Source organism: Falco cherrug, chromosome 1 (genome assembly GCF_023634085.1).
Source record: "Falco cherrug isolate bFalChe1 chromosome 1, bFalChe1.pri, whole genome shotgun sequence".
Classification (NCBI taxonomy): Eukaryota; Metazoa; Chordata; class Aves; order Falconiformes; family Falconidae; genus Falco; species Falco cherrug.
In genome coordinates this window covers 57,178,682-57,197,372 of record NC_073697.1, presented here as the reverse complement: position 1 = coordinate 57,197,372, position 18,691 = coordinate 57,178,682, and the positions used below count along the sequence as shown (strand labels likewise).

At 39.7% G+C, this 18,691-nt stretch overlaps 1 protein-coding gene across 2 annotated transcripts in view; it reads left to right on the top strand.

Moving 5' to 3' along the window:
- Positions 1 to 201: 201 nt before the first annotated feature.
- GABRA2 (gamma-aminobutyric acid type A receptor subunit alpha2) overlaps positions 202 to 18,691 on the top strand; it is a 64,854-nt gene continuing 46,364 nt past the window's right edge. Inside the window, exons 1-3 of one of the 2 annotated variants that reach the window (XM_055723147.1) lie at positions 202 to 435; positions 1,087 to 1,175; positions 3,733 to 3,848. In XM_055723147.1, the coding sequence (XP_055579122.1) occupies positions 1,105 to 1,175; positions 3,733 to 3,848 (187 nt within the window). In that variant the 5' untranslated portion in view covers positions 202 to 435; positions 1,087 to 1,104. The other variant, XM_005433596.4, reaches the window with a different exon arrangement.

The window sequence follows — 18,691 nt, the reverse complement described above, 5'->3', positions numbered from 1 at the left end:
CGTCCGCGCCCGCCCGCTCCGCGCAGGCTGCGAGGGCGCGCAAGCCGCTCTGGCGGCAGCCGCCGTTCAGCGGGGTGAGGCGAGGCGCCCTGCCCTGCCCGCCCGCTGCACCGCACCGCACCGCACCGCACCGCACCGCGGGCAGCGCCGGCCCCGCCCCGCCCCGCCGCCCCGAGCCCGCGGAGCCGCCCCCCCCCCCCCCGCCGCCGCCGCCGCCGCCTCCGCGCCCCGGCACCGGCACGCGCGCTGCCCGCCGCCTCCCGCGCGCCCAGGCACACCCGCGCGCGCGCGCGCCCGCCGCTCGGGAGCCGCTCCGTCCTGCCCGCGCCCGCCGCCGCCCCGCGCTCCCCGCCGCCTCCTGCCCCGCTCGCCGCCGGCGCCCTCCCTCCCCCCGCCCGCCCGCCCCTCCCCGCCCCGGCCGCCCGCCGCTCCCAGGTAGGGTCCCCGGGGGTCCCCGCCCGCCGCGGGCAGCGCGGGGCCGGCGGCGTCGGCCCCTCGCGGGCGGGGGCAGCGCCTGCCCGTGGCAGGGCGCTGCTGCGGTCCGCAACTTGTCGCCCTGCGGGGGTTCCCGCCCCCCCCCCCCATCCCCCTCCCGTACCCCCTGCCGCGGCGGCCGCCGGCGGTGTTGTGCCGAGCGGCTGTCAAACGTGCCGGGCGCTCGGCGGCGGCGGGGGGCGGCTCGCCCGCGGTCCCGCACCGAGCCCCCGCGAATGGCATGACTCCCGCCCGCCCCCCCGGCTGCGGCGTGCCGTAGCGAGGCGAGGGATGGTTAAACCCCGGCCTCTTTACACGTACGGCTTTTTTTTGTTCCTTTTCGTCTCGGGGCTTTCAGCTTACGGAAAAGGGAAGCGTCTGATGCGTCTGCTCACATGCCACGTTTGATCATACGTTGCCTCTTTGCACAGAGCAGGATCGTTGGGAAAGATGGAGATACAATAAGTTGCTAGTAGCGAAAAGTGCTGCGGGAAGCCGGCGGTTTCCTTCCCCCACCGGAGCGGCATCTTTCCCCTCGGGTGAAGTTGAAGGCACTGCTCGCTGGAGACCGGCCGTGGCTGAGAGCGGCTTGTGTTTTTCTTGCGCGGTTAGGTCTTGCGAAGAGCGGCGATGAAGAGGAAGCTGGCGCTCTCCGAGATGCAGTTGGTCCTTCTCGTTGTATTGGTGTGGCTCCCAACAAGGTGAGGGGATGGTTAGTTTTGTCGTTCCCTGCAAACGTGGATGTCGCGGTCTGCTGAGGGTGAGCCTGTGTGAGGGGTTATAAAAGTGTAGCGTGTAGTAATGTCATAAAACCAGTCTTTCTCAGCTGTTTGAGTGCAGGATTACATAGTTTCCAGAGCAGATGCGGTACAAGGGAAGGCTAGGGGCCGTATAAGCCTAATCTCTTGTCCTTCAACAGTTTGTGCATTGATGCTTTATTTCACCATTAAAATATAATTCCCTTAAATGCCTTGCTGGATCTTAAAGATTCATTGGACTTACTGTATCGCTATGATTCTGTGACATACAGAACAGTTAAGATGGAGAATTAGATTATCGTGAAGTCAAACAGCAAATCACAGTCTCTAAAATAATGCTCGCATGTTTTTTTTTAATATGGGCATGCCTTTTTTTTTCTTTCTTTTTGGGGGGGTCTTTTTTTTGATCAACATAACAGAATTCAAAACGATACTTAAGCTTTAAACCTCTAGGTGGAGATAGCATACAACTTCACAATCACATATAATAAAACAATAGCCTAATTTATTAATCAACTTTTCTTATGTTGTTTAAAGTTCTCCATTTCTAAAGTCAGGGTTCAAAAGAAAGTAATTTTAATCACGAAATAGTTTTGTGTTGCTCACAGCCCCTAAATGTGCAACTAATTGTAGTTTGTAACTTCAGTTTACTTGCTTTGGCTCTGGCTGCAGTAGGTCTTATCCTAAAATGGTAAGGGTCGTAAGCTAAATAATGCAAGTTTCCTATGATTTAAAAAGTCTGCATTTATTTTGGTCTATTTCCTAATGAACAAAATATTTCCTGAAACTACATTTCCTATTTCACTTTATGGCTAAATATGGTGCAGTATTAGTTGAGTCACAGTGGGCCAGATCCTGCAAACCCTACTCAAGCAAGTAATCTCACTGACGTCAAAGAGACTACATGTGTAATTAAGGAGTTTCTGCCTGAGTAAAATTTTCAGGATTTGACCCTAATTTGATAAAATTGCATGGTCTAATTTTTTAGTGATATCTTAAGTTCAAAAAAAACTGTTGTATCTCAAAAAGAAGCTCAAAAAATGGCAGAGACTTACAGTACAGAAATACATTTTTAAAAATAAAAAATGAAACATCCAGTAATTAAAATTAAGAAAAAACTCACACATCAGTAAAATCACGCATAACATTTTGGTATGTTCTTTAGAAGTTATCTGATTGTGGTCGATTCTATGGTTTGTGTGATGGAAAGCACCAACTGCAATGATTTACATTTAAATACTTCCTCCATGATGTTGAATGGGGAACCAAGAATAAGCCCTGTCTTTAATCATTTTATTGCTTGCTTTAGAGAAAATGTCACCCAAATCTACTTTTGGAGACAAATTTGGTTTGGAGAAAATATGCTCGGGTTTTTTTGGTATTCAGATTGCCTTGAGTAGTAGTTCCGTTAGAGATGATAAACACTCAAATGTTTATTTCAAGTTAAAAATGTAGACGGCTGAAAAAGGTATAAAAGATAATGTGTGCAGCATATGATGCTTTACTTCCTCGATGCTCAAGTATTCCAGTGTTAAGTAGGTAAGACTGGTGAGCTCATACATTTTACACGCATGGTGCTTAACATTTTTCACAGTCACAACTGCATGTGTGAGGCTTGCTGCATGGGAGCGTTCCCCTGGTACACAAAACCTTTGGGCTCCGTGTCCAGGTCTGGGAGGGCTGTTCAGCACCACAGCTGATTCATGTTCCAGACCCTGGTGTTTTCCACAGAGATATGACCCACAAAGGCTGTAACATCTCTCTCTTCATTGGGGAAGTTTGAAACAATCGATGATCAATACATTCTTCTTGACGCTCCATTTATGATTTTTTTCTTGTTGTTGTTTTGTTAAAAAAATAGCATTTTAGAGCCATGAAGGCTATCCACTGCTATCCTGCAGCTTGCTAGTCAGCATCGTTGTTCCCACCCACAAAATACTGACATCAGAGGACTCCCTGAGCATGATCGCTGGAGTTTTCCCTCATGTTAGTTCTTCTGGTCATGTACATTACATGACCATTGGGTGGAAGCATATCCACAGGATTTATCCAGAGGTGGAGTATACTCTAGGTGAGGACAGCTAGGATAGAGCTGGAAGGAGGCAGGTTTGTGTGTGGGAACCCCGGTGTTACCAGTCCGGGGTGACATGCCACCGAGGCTCGGGAAGGTCTTTTAGGCTTTTGCACCTGCACAGCCAAATGTGTTAGTGAAGCTTGAAGTAGCATTCACGGTGATGCAATGTTGACTAGAAGTAGAGGCTAATGGAAAACGACTTCCTGGAAATTTTAAATAGTATGTTGTCGACTCTTATTTTTCTGAACTTGTTTAATATATATATATATATATATACATACACATTGTGTATTCATATACTCTTAACTACACCCTTCCTGTTAGAGGGCAGCAAGTTAAATATTGGAGGCCAGCCTGCAAAAACTGCATGCTGAGTGTACATTAAAACACATCTAGCACTTTCTAAAATGTAAAATGTCCATTTAGATCAGTGCTGGCTGACTCCCTGGAAGATGAAGCTAAGAATAACATCACCATCTTTACAAGAATTCTAGACAGACTTCTGGATGGTTATGATAATCGTCTCAGACCTGGATTAGGAGGTAATAAAACCTATTAAAGATTGATTTTTAAAAACAGTTTTAATGTTCAGATTTTATGCAGTGATATTCTTCCTTCAGGGTTCTCCCCCCCCCCCCCCCCCCCCCCCCCAGCTATTGGTATGTATCTTGATAAATTATTTATAACTCTATATTCACCCAGCTGAATCATTTGAAGTTTGAGGAAGATAACATCTATGAATGGAAAGGAGGCACTTTCACACATTTATCTTAAGTAAAAGGAAAAAAATATCTGGTGATTTAACATAGTAAACCAGAATGAGAACAAAAATAACATCTAAAGCTGTTATTCCAGTCAGGGAATTTTGGTTGAAGAAGGAATGCAGAGTTGATTCCCTGCAATGCGATGAATGTATATTTTCAGAATCTGCACAAGTGTTTTGTGTGGTGTGTGTAAAGTACACATATTAGATTCATTCCTTGTCCCAGTAAATTCAATAGAAATGTTTTATTTTTTATTTCCTTGGAATTAGGGTTTCACTGGTAATTAGCATTTCGTTTCTGGTACCTTGCATGTATTTGGGCATTTGAAAAAAAGTAAAAGAATAAAAGGAATATTGGAGGACAGGGGTCACTGCACTCTTGTGCCATGACTGCCAGTTATTTTTCAAAATGTCAGTTCACATTTTCATGTCCACATTTTCATTTTAAAGCTATGCCAGCTCATGTGAGTATGTAAGCAAGAAATTTAAACAATTTGTTTGGTATTGGAAGTATTACTGTGCAAAAAGATCTCTGTGGTATGGGGAGGGGTAGAATATCCTGGTTTTTATAATATTTCTTTACTATTATTGTTTATCTGCTATTTATACTACCTAATGTAAATATTTATCTACCTAATATAAAACTGTTACTATTATTATTATTCATAACAGTTTTGGTAGTGGTAATTTTCAACCTGGAGACTCTTGCAGCTTGCTGAAACTATTCCACTGCCAAATCCCTGGGAGCCATTCCTGTTCCTGTTGATTTCAGTAACGTCAGGCTCAAAGCTAGAGACCCGCTCTAACTTCCATGGGACCTAACAGCTCTGATCAAATTAGGAATTAGTTAAAGCTCACAGGTTTTAGCCAACACTTTTCCACCCTGACCTGTGGCTCTGGTGCTGTTCTGGTTCTGGAGAATCTTGGCTTGCATCTGACACAGCATAAAGTGGGAGCTGGCACTGGCTGGAAACAGCTTTCTTGTTACGCATTAATCTTAACATAGGATATCTTTTAGTTTCCATTTCTGGCCTCTGTACTGTGGAGACTTGTGAAATATTTTATATTTAAGGACTTTTAAATTTAGATAATCCATAAAATGAGACATACAGCACTGCTGATGTAAGAATTCATATAGTGATGTTTTACATGGAGATTTGATTTCTTTGCAACATACCCAAATGTAAGAACTTAGACATAGTATAAACATGTAATGCCTAACAGGTGACTTGCAGAAACATTTCATATCACAAAGCTCATATTTAATTGGCAGGGTTTTTAAAATTATGTTTTTTAATTAGAAAAATAATGAAAAAAATCTTTTATTTTTTACAAAAAAGAATGTGTCATTTAATGAGAACAGTCTGCAGTTCCTTTGCATATCATGCATTTTTTTAATGCTAAAATTGATATTGTTAAAAACATGAATTTTAAAAATTATTTTTCAAGCAGATTTTTATTTTAGATTTTCCATAAATATACTTCAAAATACCTCCTTCCCCCCCCCCCCCCCCCCCCATGCTCTTAGGTAATTAAAATATACTTTGGGAACATAAAAATTAAAGGATTAACATCTGTTTGATATTGGCATACATGGCAATCAACCCATGCAGAACGTGTGTGAAATGAAAGTGTGTCATGCATATTAAAGCGTGATGATTCATGATACTTTAATCTTAATCTGCAAGAATACTTTAGTTGTGGATGGACCGATTCTTATAGTTTAAAAGAACATTTGTAAAAGCCAGTTGTGATAATCCATGATATGAAATACACTGAACAATGCTTTCGTACATAGTGTTTAGTAATTATGGAGTTTCATATTTCAGGATTTTGTAGCACTTTATTCCTGTTTCTCTCTTAACCTGTACTCTGAAATGAAAAGTGGAAATAATTAATATTTTTAAAAACACTATGCACCTAGTGAGACCTCATAGTTTCTAAAAGTGTTTTTGCATGATTACTGCATTTTAACCGTGCCAGATGTCATTAATTTAATATACTAGTTCTCTTCCACTTGCATTTATATGAATCTGAAATAATTCAGTTGAAAGCAGTAGAGCATTTACTTTGGCATAGCAGCTTGTGTTATCCTGCTGCACTACTGTGACTGAGATCCCAGTCTGGCCTAATGCGCTACAGCAGAAACAGTCCAGGGTTTGAGATGGATTCTTTTAAAGTCTCCTGAAAGCAAGAGTTGTTCACCAGCCCACTTTCACCTGTTGTGAAAGACTTTTTCAGAGATGTCTTGCAGCAAAAATTCAGCTCATTATAAAGAATTATTAATCTCAAAAATGTTCGTAATAATGAAAAGTGGTAGCTTAACACTGGCATTTTAGCTAGTTATTGACCAACAAAATGGAAAGATATGGGCTTCTTCAAAGACCGTAAATAAATTCAACTAAGTAATTAGCTGTTTGGGAATTAATTCTTGAATTTAGGGATATATTTAGAATTGATTTTGCTAAGAGGCTTGGTGTTAGTACTTACAGTATGTAATTTGATCCTTCACTGATACATCTATACACTTCAAAACCGAATACTATTTTCTGTAGACTGTTAAGGCAGCTTTAGCTATCACTGGTGAGGCAGCTCTGTTGTATAAACAGGTTTTGGCTGTTGGCTATTGGCTGCCCTAGCAGCTGGGATCCTTGAATGATGTATGAACACTATAGTGATGAAATAGCCTGCAAAATGGGTGTGGGCACGGAAAAGAAGACACTGCACTGTCCCCTGCAGCCAGAGACATCTCATATGACTTAGATAATACCCAGAGCTACCGTGTTGATATGGATAGGCATGAGGGTATTCAAGGGGAGAGAAATTTTTCTCTGTACTCATTTTATGCTAAGCACAGGACTGCAGCTGGAACACTCTTGACTGCACTTTCAGTTCTGACATGAACTATTTTACCCAAACACTCCATGCCATTTCTGTCTAGACACAAAAATAAGTTACAAGTTCCCTTTCAAAACAAATTCTGCATGTCATTAGCACTAATTTGTATGAAATACAGCCATGCAAATGGCAAGTCATGAGGAGTTTGATTTGTTTATGATTTTCTTCAAAATCATAAAGGTGTTTTCTTCTATTTATTTGCTGTAATGTTTGCAAGATACTTTAGGGTAGCACTTTTCCATAAATCCTTTGATTTTTATTAGCACATAGAAAAAGAAATCCACAAAACAATGGACATTAAACTAAACAAGGGACCAAAAGAGAATTTAGATCTTGAAATAATGAGACAACAGAAGGTTGAAGCAGAGATACATCTGCATTCGAATCTGGAAGTGATTATCTGTCTGCTCTGTCTGCTTTCCTCTGCCCCATGGACAGACATGGTTAAAGGAAAAAGGGACAAAGATTAAGGCAATCCCCTCTTTTAATATGTTGATATTCTTGTGGATTAGGTGTATCCGTAAAAACATACATATTTGCTAAAATGCTAGCATTTTTTAAAGATGAAAAAGAGGAAGGAAGGGAGAAGGAATGGAGATGGTGGTAGGATTTTGATATCATGTTGGATACTTCAGTTATCTTACCGTCTCCATAAGCTATTCAGCCTGCTCTGCTTTCTCATATTTGAAATTGGTCATTTCCAGCAGCTATAGAACTTCTATCTGTTCTCCTGCAAATCTATAAAATATAATTGAGTACAAGGCTATATAAAATATAAACAACAAAGAGAAATTGAAGGACAGAGGAGTGGACTTCATAGCCTGAAGGCCAGATTTTCAACTGCCATATTGACATTGAAAAGAGCTATGCAAATTTGCACAATTTGAGGATCTTTCCACAAACTGTGGTCAGTCTCACCAGCTTCAGGAGGGGCATTCTCATTGTAACCAAAATGGTGAATGTTGGTTATTAAAGAAACCGAGGTAAATCAGACATCGTGTAGGTGAAAAGTAAGTGCTGCTGTGGTTCCATTTTGAAGGATCTGTCTCTGCTGCAAGGTGACTTTCAGATGTTCATATTGCTTTAAACAAGAATCCCCGTTGCATTTTGCTTACAGATGTACCAAACCCTTTTTTTCCCCCAACATTTTGTACATAAATTTAGCAGGAAAACTGAAGAGAACTGAGAAGGATTATGGCTGATTGTTACTATCAGAGATGGTGAGCAATGAATACTTGTGGGTATGATCATTCATCTTTGCAGCAGTGTATATATCGTTGCATAGGATCAGTGTAGTAGTGGAGAGTATTAGACTCTGTGAATTAAAAATTGTATGATGTGCTCATCAATATGAGCTAAAAGGGAAAAAACATTTTTTCGCAGAAAACTTCTTTTTCTTCCCCCAGATCAGAAGAGCTATATATATATTTGTGTCTGTGTGTTTATCAGTTGTATGTCTTCAGTTGCCAGGAAACAAGGCCATGATCATATGCTGGTAATCTGGAGGATGTTAAACTTAGGGCAGTATATTTATATATCGCTGTGATTCAGAGTTTTTAATCAGCTTTAGAAGAGTTTGTAGCTGTAGCAGTCCCCTAGCTGGGCATTCAAAATTTAGTGGTGTTTGTCAGCCTCATTGTGCTTAATACACATTCAGATTATCCTAAAAGAAGGCACTTTGACTATTTTTTGCTGCAGAACACTACAGGAAAGATTTCACTGCTGTTTTTAAAGGAAAAAGTGCAGTTCCCCTGCTCAGTTCTGGTTGCTTCTTTAGCTCTTCTTTGCTCCAGTTTAATCTTCAGGAAACTGTAATGTCTCTCTGCCAGTGCTAGTGCAGAAGCAATTCAGAGCAGCACTTGCATTTTCTGAAAGCCCACTATCTATGTAGTTATGCTGGGATACAAAGGTGTAAACTACTGTATGCTTTTTTCTTGGGCATTCCTGGAAGGGTCACATAGAATCTGGCTGTAATAGTGTTTTCAGAGGAGTCAGCGAGAAACTCAGATTAATTTGTGTTAAAGTTGTGGATAACATATATCGGCAAAAAGCATTCCTTGTGAAAAATGGAAAAGCAATAGAAAGGAAGGTATGAAAATATCATTTAATTAGTTATTCAGGGCATGCAGATAGTGCTAAAATCCAAGAACAGAACTAACTCAGTATCTATAAGCATTCTAGAGAATGAATCATTAGGAAAGCGGAAGGATAAAAACCCCTCAGAAACTTTTGTGACACTGAAAAACAAATCAGCAAAAAAGTAGAATAGGGTAGGGGCTGAGGAGCTAAATAAAGCTCATTTATTTATTGAAAGTCTGTGGGTAAATCAACAGTGAAGACATCAAAATTGATGTTACAACTGTGAAGAGTATTGCAATTGGGGAAAGTGTTGCACTGCGATGTGGCAAAATGCTACGCTTCACAACGCTTACCAATAATCTAGGTACTTTACAGTAAAGTTTATATGCCTATAAAGGAGCTTATCTGGGAGGATCTCTCAGTTCACTGAACATGTTTATTCAGTATTTTTATTCTTTACCCTTTCCCCCCCCCCCCCCCCCCCCCCAGTAAAGCATTGCTTTTAATGCTAGAGATGCGGCTGATGACACCAAGGCTGAATTAAGGCTTTGCTTACTTTGCTTATGTCAGCTGCAAGGAAGACATGAAAGCAGATACTGTAGATTTCTGTGGAGCTTGTCGAAGCTCATTGTAAATCACACTGATGGGACAGTTTAATTTTTCAGCCAGATTTGATGGTCTAAGACAAACATTGCCTTTTTTCAGTGGTACATTTATTCTTGATTATTTAGAAGGTGGTTGGAAAGCAGTGGCCTTGCCGATATCCAAGATATTCTGCTGTTGACTGCTTCCCACTAAGGCCTCTTAACATGTTACATAAATCTTGCAGTGAGTGAGTTTGCTATCTGAAAAATAGAGCTGCTTCTCACTCAGGCTGACTAGTTCTAATAGCCAAGTACCAAAGGACTGCAATATTATAGTTCAAAAATTTTTATTACCCTTGTGATATGATATAATTTGTGTAATGCCACCTGGATTGGAAATATAATTATTATGTAAATAATCTAACCCTGAAACATTTTCAGAAAAATCTAAATGCATTAGACATTCATCCAGGATATATTTGGGGATCTTAAGTGGATTTCAGGGGTTTTTAGTAGCGGATTTTAACTAAGCAAAAGGTGAATTTAAAATAGAGAAATCAATGTATATGTTGCTTACAATGAAAAAAATTTTAGTCATTCTGTAGCAACAAAGATACATTTTGTAATACAAAATTACTAGTATTCTGGATTACACTAAAAGGCGTACAGTATCAGGGAAATCCTTTAACGTTTCCTGCTACAATGTAGCCATGGAGTACTCAGTTTCCTAGATTCTTTGTATAGGAGACACACAACAAGTTATATTTCAAATCTTTTCTTTAGTAAGGTATACCAAAAAAAGAGTGCTAGCTAAATTAACAAGGAAGCTATAGAGATCTCTTACTCAATTGTATAATTACCTACAAGTATGAAGAAAGTTCTGGTGAAGAACTATTAAAGCAGCAGTTAATAAAAGCATTGATTCTCTTGGAATTTTTTGGTTTTAGATATGTAGGACAGACAATATTTGGAATACACTATTCTTCACACAGCTGGAAAAATGGACCTTAGGAGTATGTTTGGTTTAAGGAAAAATGGTAGTTGCATCATGCTGTGATATGAGTAGGCATCACTGTTTTAGTGATGTTGATTTATGCTTGTGTGACCAATAAAAAAAAAATTATATATAGTCATGTATAAATAGTCATGTGTAAGTTTCCTTCAAGACAATTCACTGGCAAGTTTTGAGATTTTATTTTGAACGGAGCTAAAAACTTGGAATTAAATGAACATGCAGAACTCCTGCTTCTTTGTGTAGAAAAGGTTCTTTTGACCTTACTTCTTGCAGCCTCTAATGGCAAATATTTATCTAAATGTTTCCTGTATTTTAGCACCCCATAAATAAAAGCTGCCATGAGACACACCTCTTACTATGTATTTATATTCTGCACAGCCCAACAGGCTTCCACTCTATTCAAGGCTGTGGTGAAAACAATGCAGCAATACTATATTTGTGAGACATCATCTAAAACTACAAAAAAAACCCCCACAAAAAAACCCAAAAAGAAAAAAGAAAAGAAGAAATATTACTTCCCCCCTCCCCTTAGTTGTATTAGGCAAGCTCATAACTACTATGCCAATGCTGGTGGTTTTCAGCACAGTCGCAGAGGTAACGGTGGCTCAGAGAGGTGGTGGAGTCTCCGTATTTGTGGGGACAATCAAAATTAGACAGAGTATGATGTCTGCAACCTGATCTGTCTTCAGAGCTGGCTCTGCTTTGGACCTTCCAAAGCTGCTTTTTGAAATGAATTATTCTAAGATTCTGTGACTTACAACCAGCAAGATCTTGAAATAATGGCTGAAGTTTTCCATCTTAATTGGCAACTGGGAAAAAAAAATATTTAGAATGTCAGTTCTGGAAGATACAGCTGAATAAAAATACCTGTGTAGATGAAAAGTTTAGTCTACCTATGGACAGCAGAATTCAGTGTTGTACAACTCTTGAGCTTATTATACATAAACAATCCACTGATGAATGGAAGATTTGGGGTAAGTGGACAAAGTTTGGAAAAATGCAGAGGACAGATCCTTTTCTATGGTCTTTGTCTTGCATTTTCTAACATTCAGCAGAAGCTGGTACTTGACTAATAGTGACTCTAGCCACATTTCTGCCACTGTCACCATAACCTGAAATTCTGAAAAGGGTTAAATATGGGAAAAGACAGTATTTTAAAGGAGAGGCATTGTATTTCATTGAATCTTTTCCAGTTTACTTTGTTATCATTAGATGGACAGCATACAGGGAACTGAAAAGCTGTACAATGCTATGTATTTTAGAGCTCAGCACCTCCTCAGGAAGCGCCTAGGAACCTCTAAACCCTGCCCTTCTGGAGTGTCCTTATGGAGGTTGTCTTTTTCTTCTCTTTTCAGAGTTGATTTTCTCTTTATAAATACCTATCTATTTCGTACATTCTTCTAGAAAATGCCAAACTCTCTTCTTTAACCAAAATTCCATGAATTTATTTCACTCCTAAATATAGCTTTCCCCAAATCCAAGACAGACATGCCATGTAGGTGCAGCTGTCTAATTTTGCAGATTTTTTTTGTGTGCTATGAAACCCAGACTTGCCTTACCCTCCTCCCAGGTACAGTTGCTTACATCCAGCTGCCTGAAAGATTTCGTATTTTAAGCAGCTGGAATGGGGAGGTTGAAATTATGCAGAGGCAGAGTCCTGGGTACATAGAAAGCAAAGATCCTTCTCTACCCATAGATTGTATGACCTTCCTTTTGTGCCAGTACAATTTTGTTGGTGGTGTTGAGTGGTCTGAGATGGATCTGTTGCTTCTAGCAGTATTCCTGACTGCATATTCCTGCTCCTGTTTTCTTGCAGTGCCACCATTTTGTGACCATTTTTGACAATAACCTTTTCAATACACAAGCTAGCGCATCCAATTTTTAGAACTAGTAGTGTGTAGAGAGAGAGTTATTTCATCAACAAGGATCATGCAGAAGGACATTGTAATTGCCTGTACATTAAATTTGCACCTGCTTTGTTTTTTTACAGTCTTTTGGTCTGTATTACTTGGTGGTATTAGTAGCTCTTATTAGTTGCTACTATTGGTATCTAACAGTAGCTTTTAAGGACTCCAAGAAGCAGATACAAAGTAGAACATAACACTGTTTTTCAACAACCTAGTATTAAGGTAATACAAGCCAAGGTGAAAAAACACTGTGAGCAAGGAAGGGGGAAAGGGCAGGAGGGCAGGACAAAAGAGATGGAGAGTGAAGGAGGGAGGTAAAATGGTGATATTAAACATTGTCCACTTTTAAACAACTGGCAAATTAAGACAGCTGAATAATAGTGTTGGTTTTTTTTGTGTTTTTTTTTTTTTTTTTTTTTTTTTTTTTAAATACCCTTTGGAAACTTTAAAGTAGAATAACATAAGCAGTTTTTTCATTATGGTATATGCATATATTTGAATTTCTGACAGTAATGTTTTTCAACAATGAGTCATCTGTATCAAAAAGCAGCTTTAGAGGATATATCAGAGAATGTTTTGTGTTGCTGTACAATTCACCAGCCTGCTAAACTAAAGCATCAGCAGAAGATTTTGAATTAATACTGTCAAAAGTCTAATAAATTTTAATGATAAAAACTGAAGCACTTCAATATGCCAAGATTAATCTTTAAACACATTTTAATGTCTGTTTTTTCAGGTTAATCCTTGAATTAAATTAACCACAAGCTAAAGGAAGTTTTGTTTACCACTGTTACCCTAATAATAGTTTGCTTTATACTGCAGAATATGTTAGTACTAGTTTTCTGAAATTGTCTGTACATCAGGTATGATTCTGCTAACCTTCTGGAAGTGGTGTTGCTGTTTGGGAATCATTTGTGTGATTACTTTGTAGCACGTGGCTCTTGATTTACATTCTGTAATTCCTTGCCATATGTTGAGGGCTATTTAAAAATTAGAGCAGTTAACTCTGTGAAAGCAGCGTAAATCAATTTTCCTCTTACCTGGAATTATTGTGCACATTAGAGGATATGAAACATTTTAGTAAAGTTGTGTAGCTGCAGTCAGATACTGGATTTAATGGAATCTGACCAGATTACATTTATTTTTTATGTCCATCCATATATATTTGGTCCTGCACATGCATTTTTTTTTTGTTGAACCAGTAGAGATCATGCATCCTAATCTGCAGTTTGTTTGAGAAAAACATGGTTGTCCCATGTTCCATCTCTTAGTCTATTTTTTACATGTAAGATAAGTATCTTGTAATCTTGTAGTTTTATGACTAATAGAGTTGATTGCAATCCAAGTTCAGTGCCATGGACCACTGACCTTCACTATGTTCTGACACATAGTTCAGTAAGAATCAGTTAAACGCTGATGTGCGCTGTAGAACTTCACATCTGTTACATGTACATCATGGCTTTTCTCACAGCAGTGACACTGAAAATGTATCAGAGAACTCAAGACTTTTTTGCAAAAGGGATGACTGTTATATCTGGGCAAATACAAAAGGTACATGAGGATGAAGTAACTGGGAGGTATGATCTATGTCTCTAAGCCCCGGTACAGTGCTCTGTTTTACAGGTCACATAATTTCTAACACAGATTTGACCTGAGCGGAGAGGTGTATAGAGGAGTTATATTCCACCTGGAAAGATGACTTCTAAATGAGCTGAAACTCCTATTTTTTTTTCTTGAAATGTTTATAGACTGCTTGCCTATGTGATCTTCTGTGTGAATGTAGCTTTCTGGATTTACCAATATGTGTTTAATGCCTTCTTCTGTTTCAATTTAAAAACTTGCTTCATCTTGAACCCTCTTGCTTCTCTTGAACCCTCTTGCTTCCTCTTGCTTTTCTTGAACAGAAAAACAATGTGTCTTCTGACTGAAAGATTGCTCTGTTGTTAGGAGTTCTCTTCTCTGGTCTCTATTGCTTGGTGCTGATTCTCTCATCCAAGAGAGGTAATTGTGTTTCAACACATTCCTTGCTTTTCCTTTCTTGTATCCATTCTCAGTTGACCTAAGATAATAGGTTCTTCAGACCACTTATACCAGGAGATTGGGAGGTATTAGAGCCATCCTTTTCCATTCCCTCAAGTGTTTGAGCCTCTCAGCACACCGAAGAGCAGAAAGAGAATGGAGGGGAAAGGAGAGCCTGCGTTTATCTTTTGAGAATGTAGAGGTGGGTTGAAGGGACAGTTCCTGCCTTTAATACACCAGCCTTATGTTATAGGTATTTCCTTCTGACTGACAATCTAAAGGCTACTGTAGATGCCTTCCCCCCCCCTCATTATTTGAAGTAATTTCTGTTTTTCAGAATTTACAGGCTCACTGAATGAGGAATGAAGTCCCTCTGCATGAGAAGAGATTGAGGAGCTGTTGTAGTGTGGAGTATATAAATGAGGAAAACCAGAAGTCTGAAGCTTAGATTCAGTGCTGTGTTGACAAACCCCCTCTGCCACGCTGCGGGCATGCTATGGCATTTCACGGACTGTCCTTACCAGTGTCCGTAGTGTTAATGGAGTACCAAATAGTGAACTTCTTTTTACTAGAACTTTAAATGTGAGCTTGGTTACTGCATTGCCTCATGCAGTCTCTGAACAGAAGACATTCCTTCCTGGAAAAATAACTAAATAAATGAAGATGAGAAGGGAGAAATATAAATGCCTGTTGTTTGAGATAAGGGAATGGTCACATCCTTAATAATCCCTTTCCATCTGCTGGGTGCTAATAGCTGTCAGAGAATTATTTGGGTTTTTTTTACCAGGCTTTTTGTCTTTAGTTGTCCATAAAAAAATGAACAGATAAACTTGTTTGCTACTGCATAATATGCTATTTTTAAAATAACCAATCGTTTTGAGATAGTATTCTGTGGTAGACGCTGTCTGCATTTTCACAAAGCCATATGCACTTTAAGAAACTGAATTATAATTAAACTCACATTAGGCATTATTTCAAAGAAAAAATTACTATTTTGTGTTTTCTGCTGGTAAAAAAATCCCACCACCTGTTAATGTAATGTTAAAAGCAGATTCTTGTCCCAAATATATAACCTTTCCACATATAGAAGCCTGATGGGTTCTGAAAGTCCCATGGACAGCCAGAAGGGAATTCTCTTGTCACAGGCAACCATAAAAGACAAATTTGAGGCTGCTTAATCCAAGCTCTTGGAGTATCCTGGGAGAATGTTTTAGAGGAGATTCTGGGAAACGCTGCTATCTGTAAAGCAGTTTGGTGACAACCAAATGCTTCAGCAGTGGGACTTTTGAGTGCTTGCAGTACACTTCTTGTAGGCACATTACACAACCTTAGTCTAAGACCTTTTTTTTATTATTAACTAGATAACAAGAGTAACTGACAACTCTGTAACATGTTAAAATAAGATTTTAAAAAAGATTGCCCCATCACTGCCTATGTTGTAATTTTTTGCTCATTTGGGGGCTATTTGTTTGATTTAAGTATTAATGTAAATAGTTGCCTGTTGGGTCAAGCCATGAACTCATTGTTTGTCAGGACTCTTGTTTAGCAAGAAGCTTAATATCCATGACCATCCATTGAGTTGTCCAGCCAAAAAATAATAATAATAATAATAATAATAATAATAAAAGATAAGAACAAAAGAAAGGCAGTTTAGCAACCAGTGTGATTTGTGGTGTGTCTCAAACCCCATACCTCTGTTCCTCCTTTCTGTGCATTTCAGCAACCATGGGGATCAGAAAAGTGTAAAGAAAAAGTGTCCCTACCTGTTCTTATGTACCGTGGGTATTTAGGGGGTTAGCATACACACAACCTACAGCTGATTTTATAAGTCCATGCTAGCTTTTTTGAGAATATTAGTCTGGATAAACATTAATTTCCTGTACTTCAGAGTTATTTCACCTAGCTTAAAATAAGAACTGCTGGCTGGTTGATAGAAGGATTAGAATGCTGTCTAGGTTTTTTTTTTTTTTTTTTGACAGTGTGTCACAATCTTCTGAAATGCTATTACAGAATTTCATACAGCATTACCTATTAAAAATATATTTGAGGCTCCTGCTACAAAAAATGCATTAAGAGTGCCCACTAATACACAGCTCTATTAAATAAAGGCACTACCTTTTTCTACCATTGGTTCCTGTCATGCTTGAATGCAAAGTACAAGGCTAGCAAAAGATAAAAGAACTTTAGCTCCATTTTTAATGACTGTACGATCCAGGGCTATAGTAACTGGGCATTATACATGGACAGTAAAATTAATCTGTCTGAAAGGATCATAATTTTCAATGTTTTCTTAAATCTGTTGTCTAGAGGAGCTCCATCAGCCTTTGGGACTTCAGAACATGTGGATTTCATACTTTGCTCTGATAGCAGCAGGCCTTGGGAACGTGCTGACCTCTGGTGACAATGAATGTTTACCACAGAACAAGCAAGACTGGTTTTCCTAGAGCTTCATCCCAGATTCTGTCAGCTCCAGGGTGCCAATTATTTTTGCCACGTGTTCTGGTTTCAGCTGGGACAGAGTTAATTTTCTTCTTAGTTGTTGGTACAGTGCTGTGTTTTGGGTTTGGTATCAGAATAACACTGACAACACAGTGATGTTTTAGTTGTTGCTAAGTAGTTCTTACTCTAAATCAAGGACTTTTCAAATTTCCCACACTCTGCCAGTGAGCAGGTGCACAAGAAGCCAGGAGGGAGCAGAGCCAGGACAGCTGACCCGAACCAGCCAAAGGGATATTCCATACCATAGAACATCATACTCAGCATATAAAGCTGGGGGAATAACAAAGGGGGGGACACTGAGTGGTGACATTTGTCTTCCCAAGTAACCATTGCATGTGATGGAGCCCTGCTTCCCTGGAGATGGCTGAACACCTGCCTGCTGATGGGAAGTGGTGAATGGATTCCTTGTTTTGCTTTGCTTGTGTGCACGGCTGTTGCTTTACCTATTAAACTGTCTTTATCTCAAAAAAACCCCAAACCACCCCCCCAAAAAAAACCCCAAACCAAAACCCTCTTCTGATTCTCTCCCCTATCCCGCCGTGGGGGAGTGAGTGAGTGGCTGTGTGCTGCTTAGTTGCTGCCTGGGGTTAAACCACAACGCCATGGCTGACAGTGGAGACAGGCATTCTCCAATCTGAAGCTGTCCATTACCACAGGGAACCTTTTTCACTGACTTCTACGGGTTCTGGCATGCTACCCAAATCTTCATTTAACAAGGTTAATAAGCATAGTGACAGTGTCTGTTTTAGCTTAGAAAAAGTAGTGTGTAACTAAAGGGTGAAATCCTGTGTGTACTGTCACAGTTTCTTAGTCATTCTAGTGTGAATTCTGCAGCCATTTCACATGTTCTTGATGTGGAAGGACTTTGACTTCTGATGTTTTTCCAGGGAATTAAGAGCATTGGGGTTTTTTTTTAATGTTTGGAATCTGGGAAGGCACTGAAGGAGAGCTGCCTTTCATAACTTGTACTTTTACTGTCAAGTTAAGGCCCTACCAGCATAAGCCAAAGTGGGTCCTGAAATCTAACTTGGAGATCTAGGCTCAGTGATCTTGGTTAGAAAAGCACCTGGGCCTGTGTAAGAGGAGATGAACAAGCAAATAAGCTAGCAATTAAAATCAAGTGAATTAGGAACCACTGTGCAATAAAGGCATATGTTAAGAAGCCCAGGCTCAGCCACTTCATGACTGTAAATAAAAACTTGAAGCTGCTGCTTTTTAAAAATGGTACAGCTGTTATTGGGAGATGTGTGTTGGAGTACAGGAGGGGCTGGCAGGGTGGTGTATCAAATGGGATGACTTATAAATGCTGTGACTTGGAATAAAGCACAGAGATTAAACCTGAAAGTAGTCTAGAAGGATAATGCACCAGAATTTGACAGGGTGTTCCATGACTCTAAGTACTGCGGTCATAAATTTCAAACATTAAAAGAGAGAGAGAGGGAAAAAAAAAGAAAAAAACACTTCTGAATATGTTTCTAAAATGTGAAGTAATTTTTGGGAGTTGTTGTAAATGTTATAGTTTGCTTTCTAATAGCACAAGCCTCTAAGCAGAGTAGACAGAAATACAGTTGCATGGGAATAATAACTTTGCTGTCCCTGCTTGTGTGATGACACCGATTCA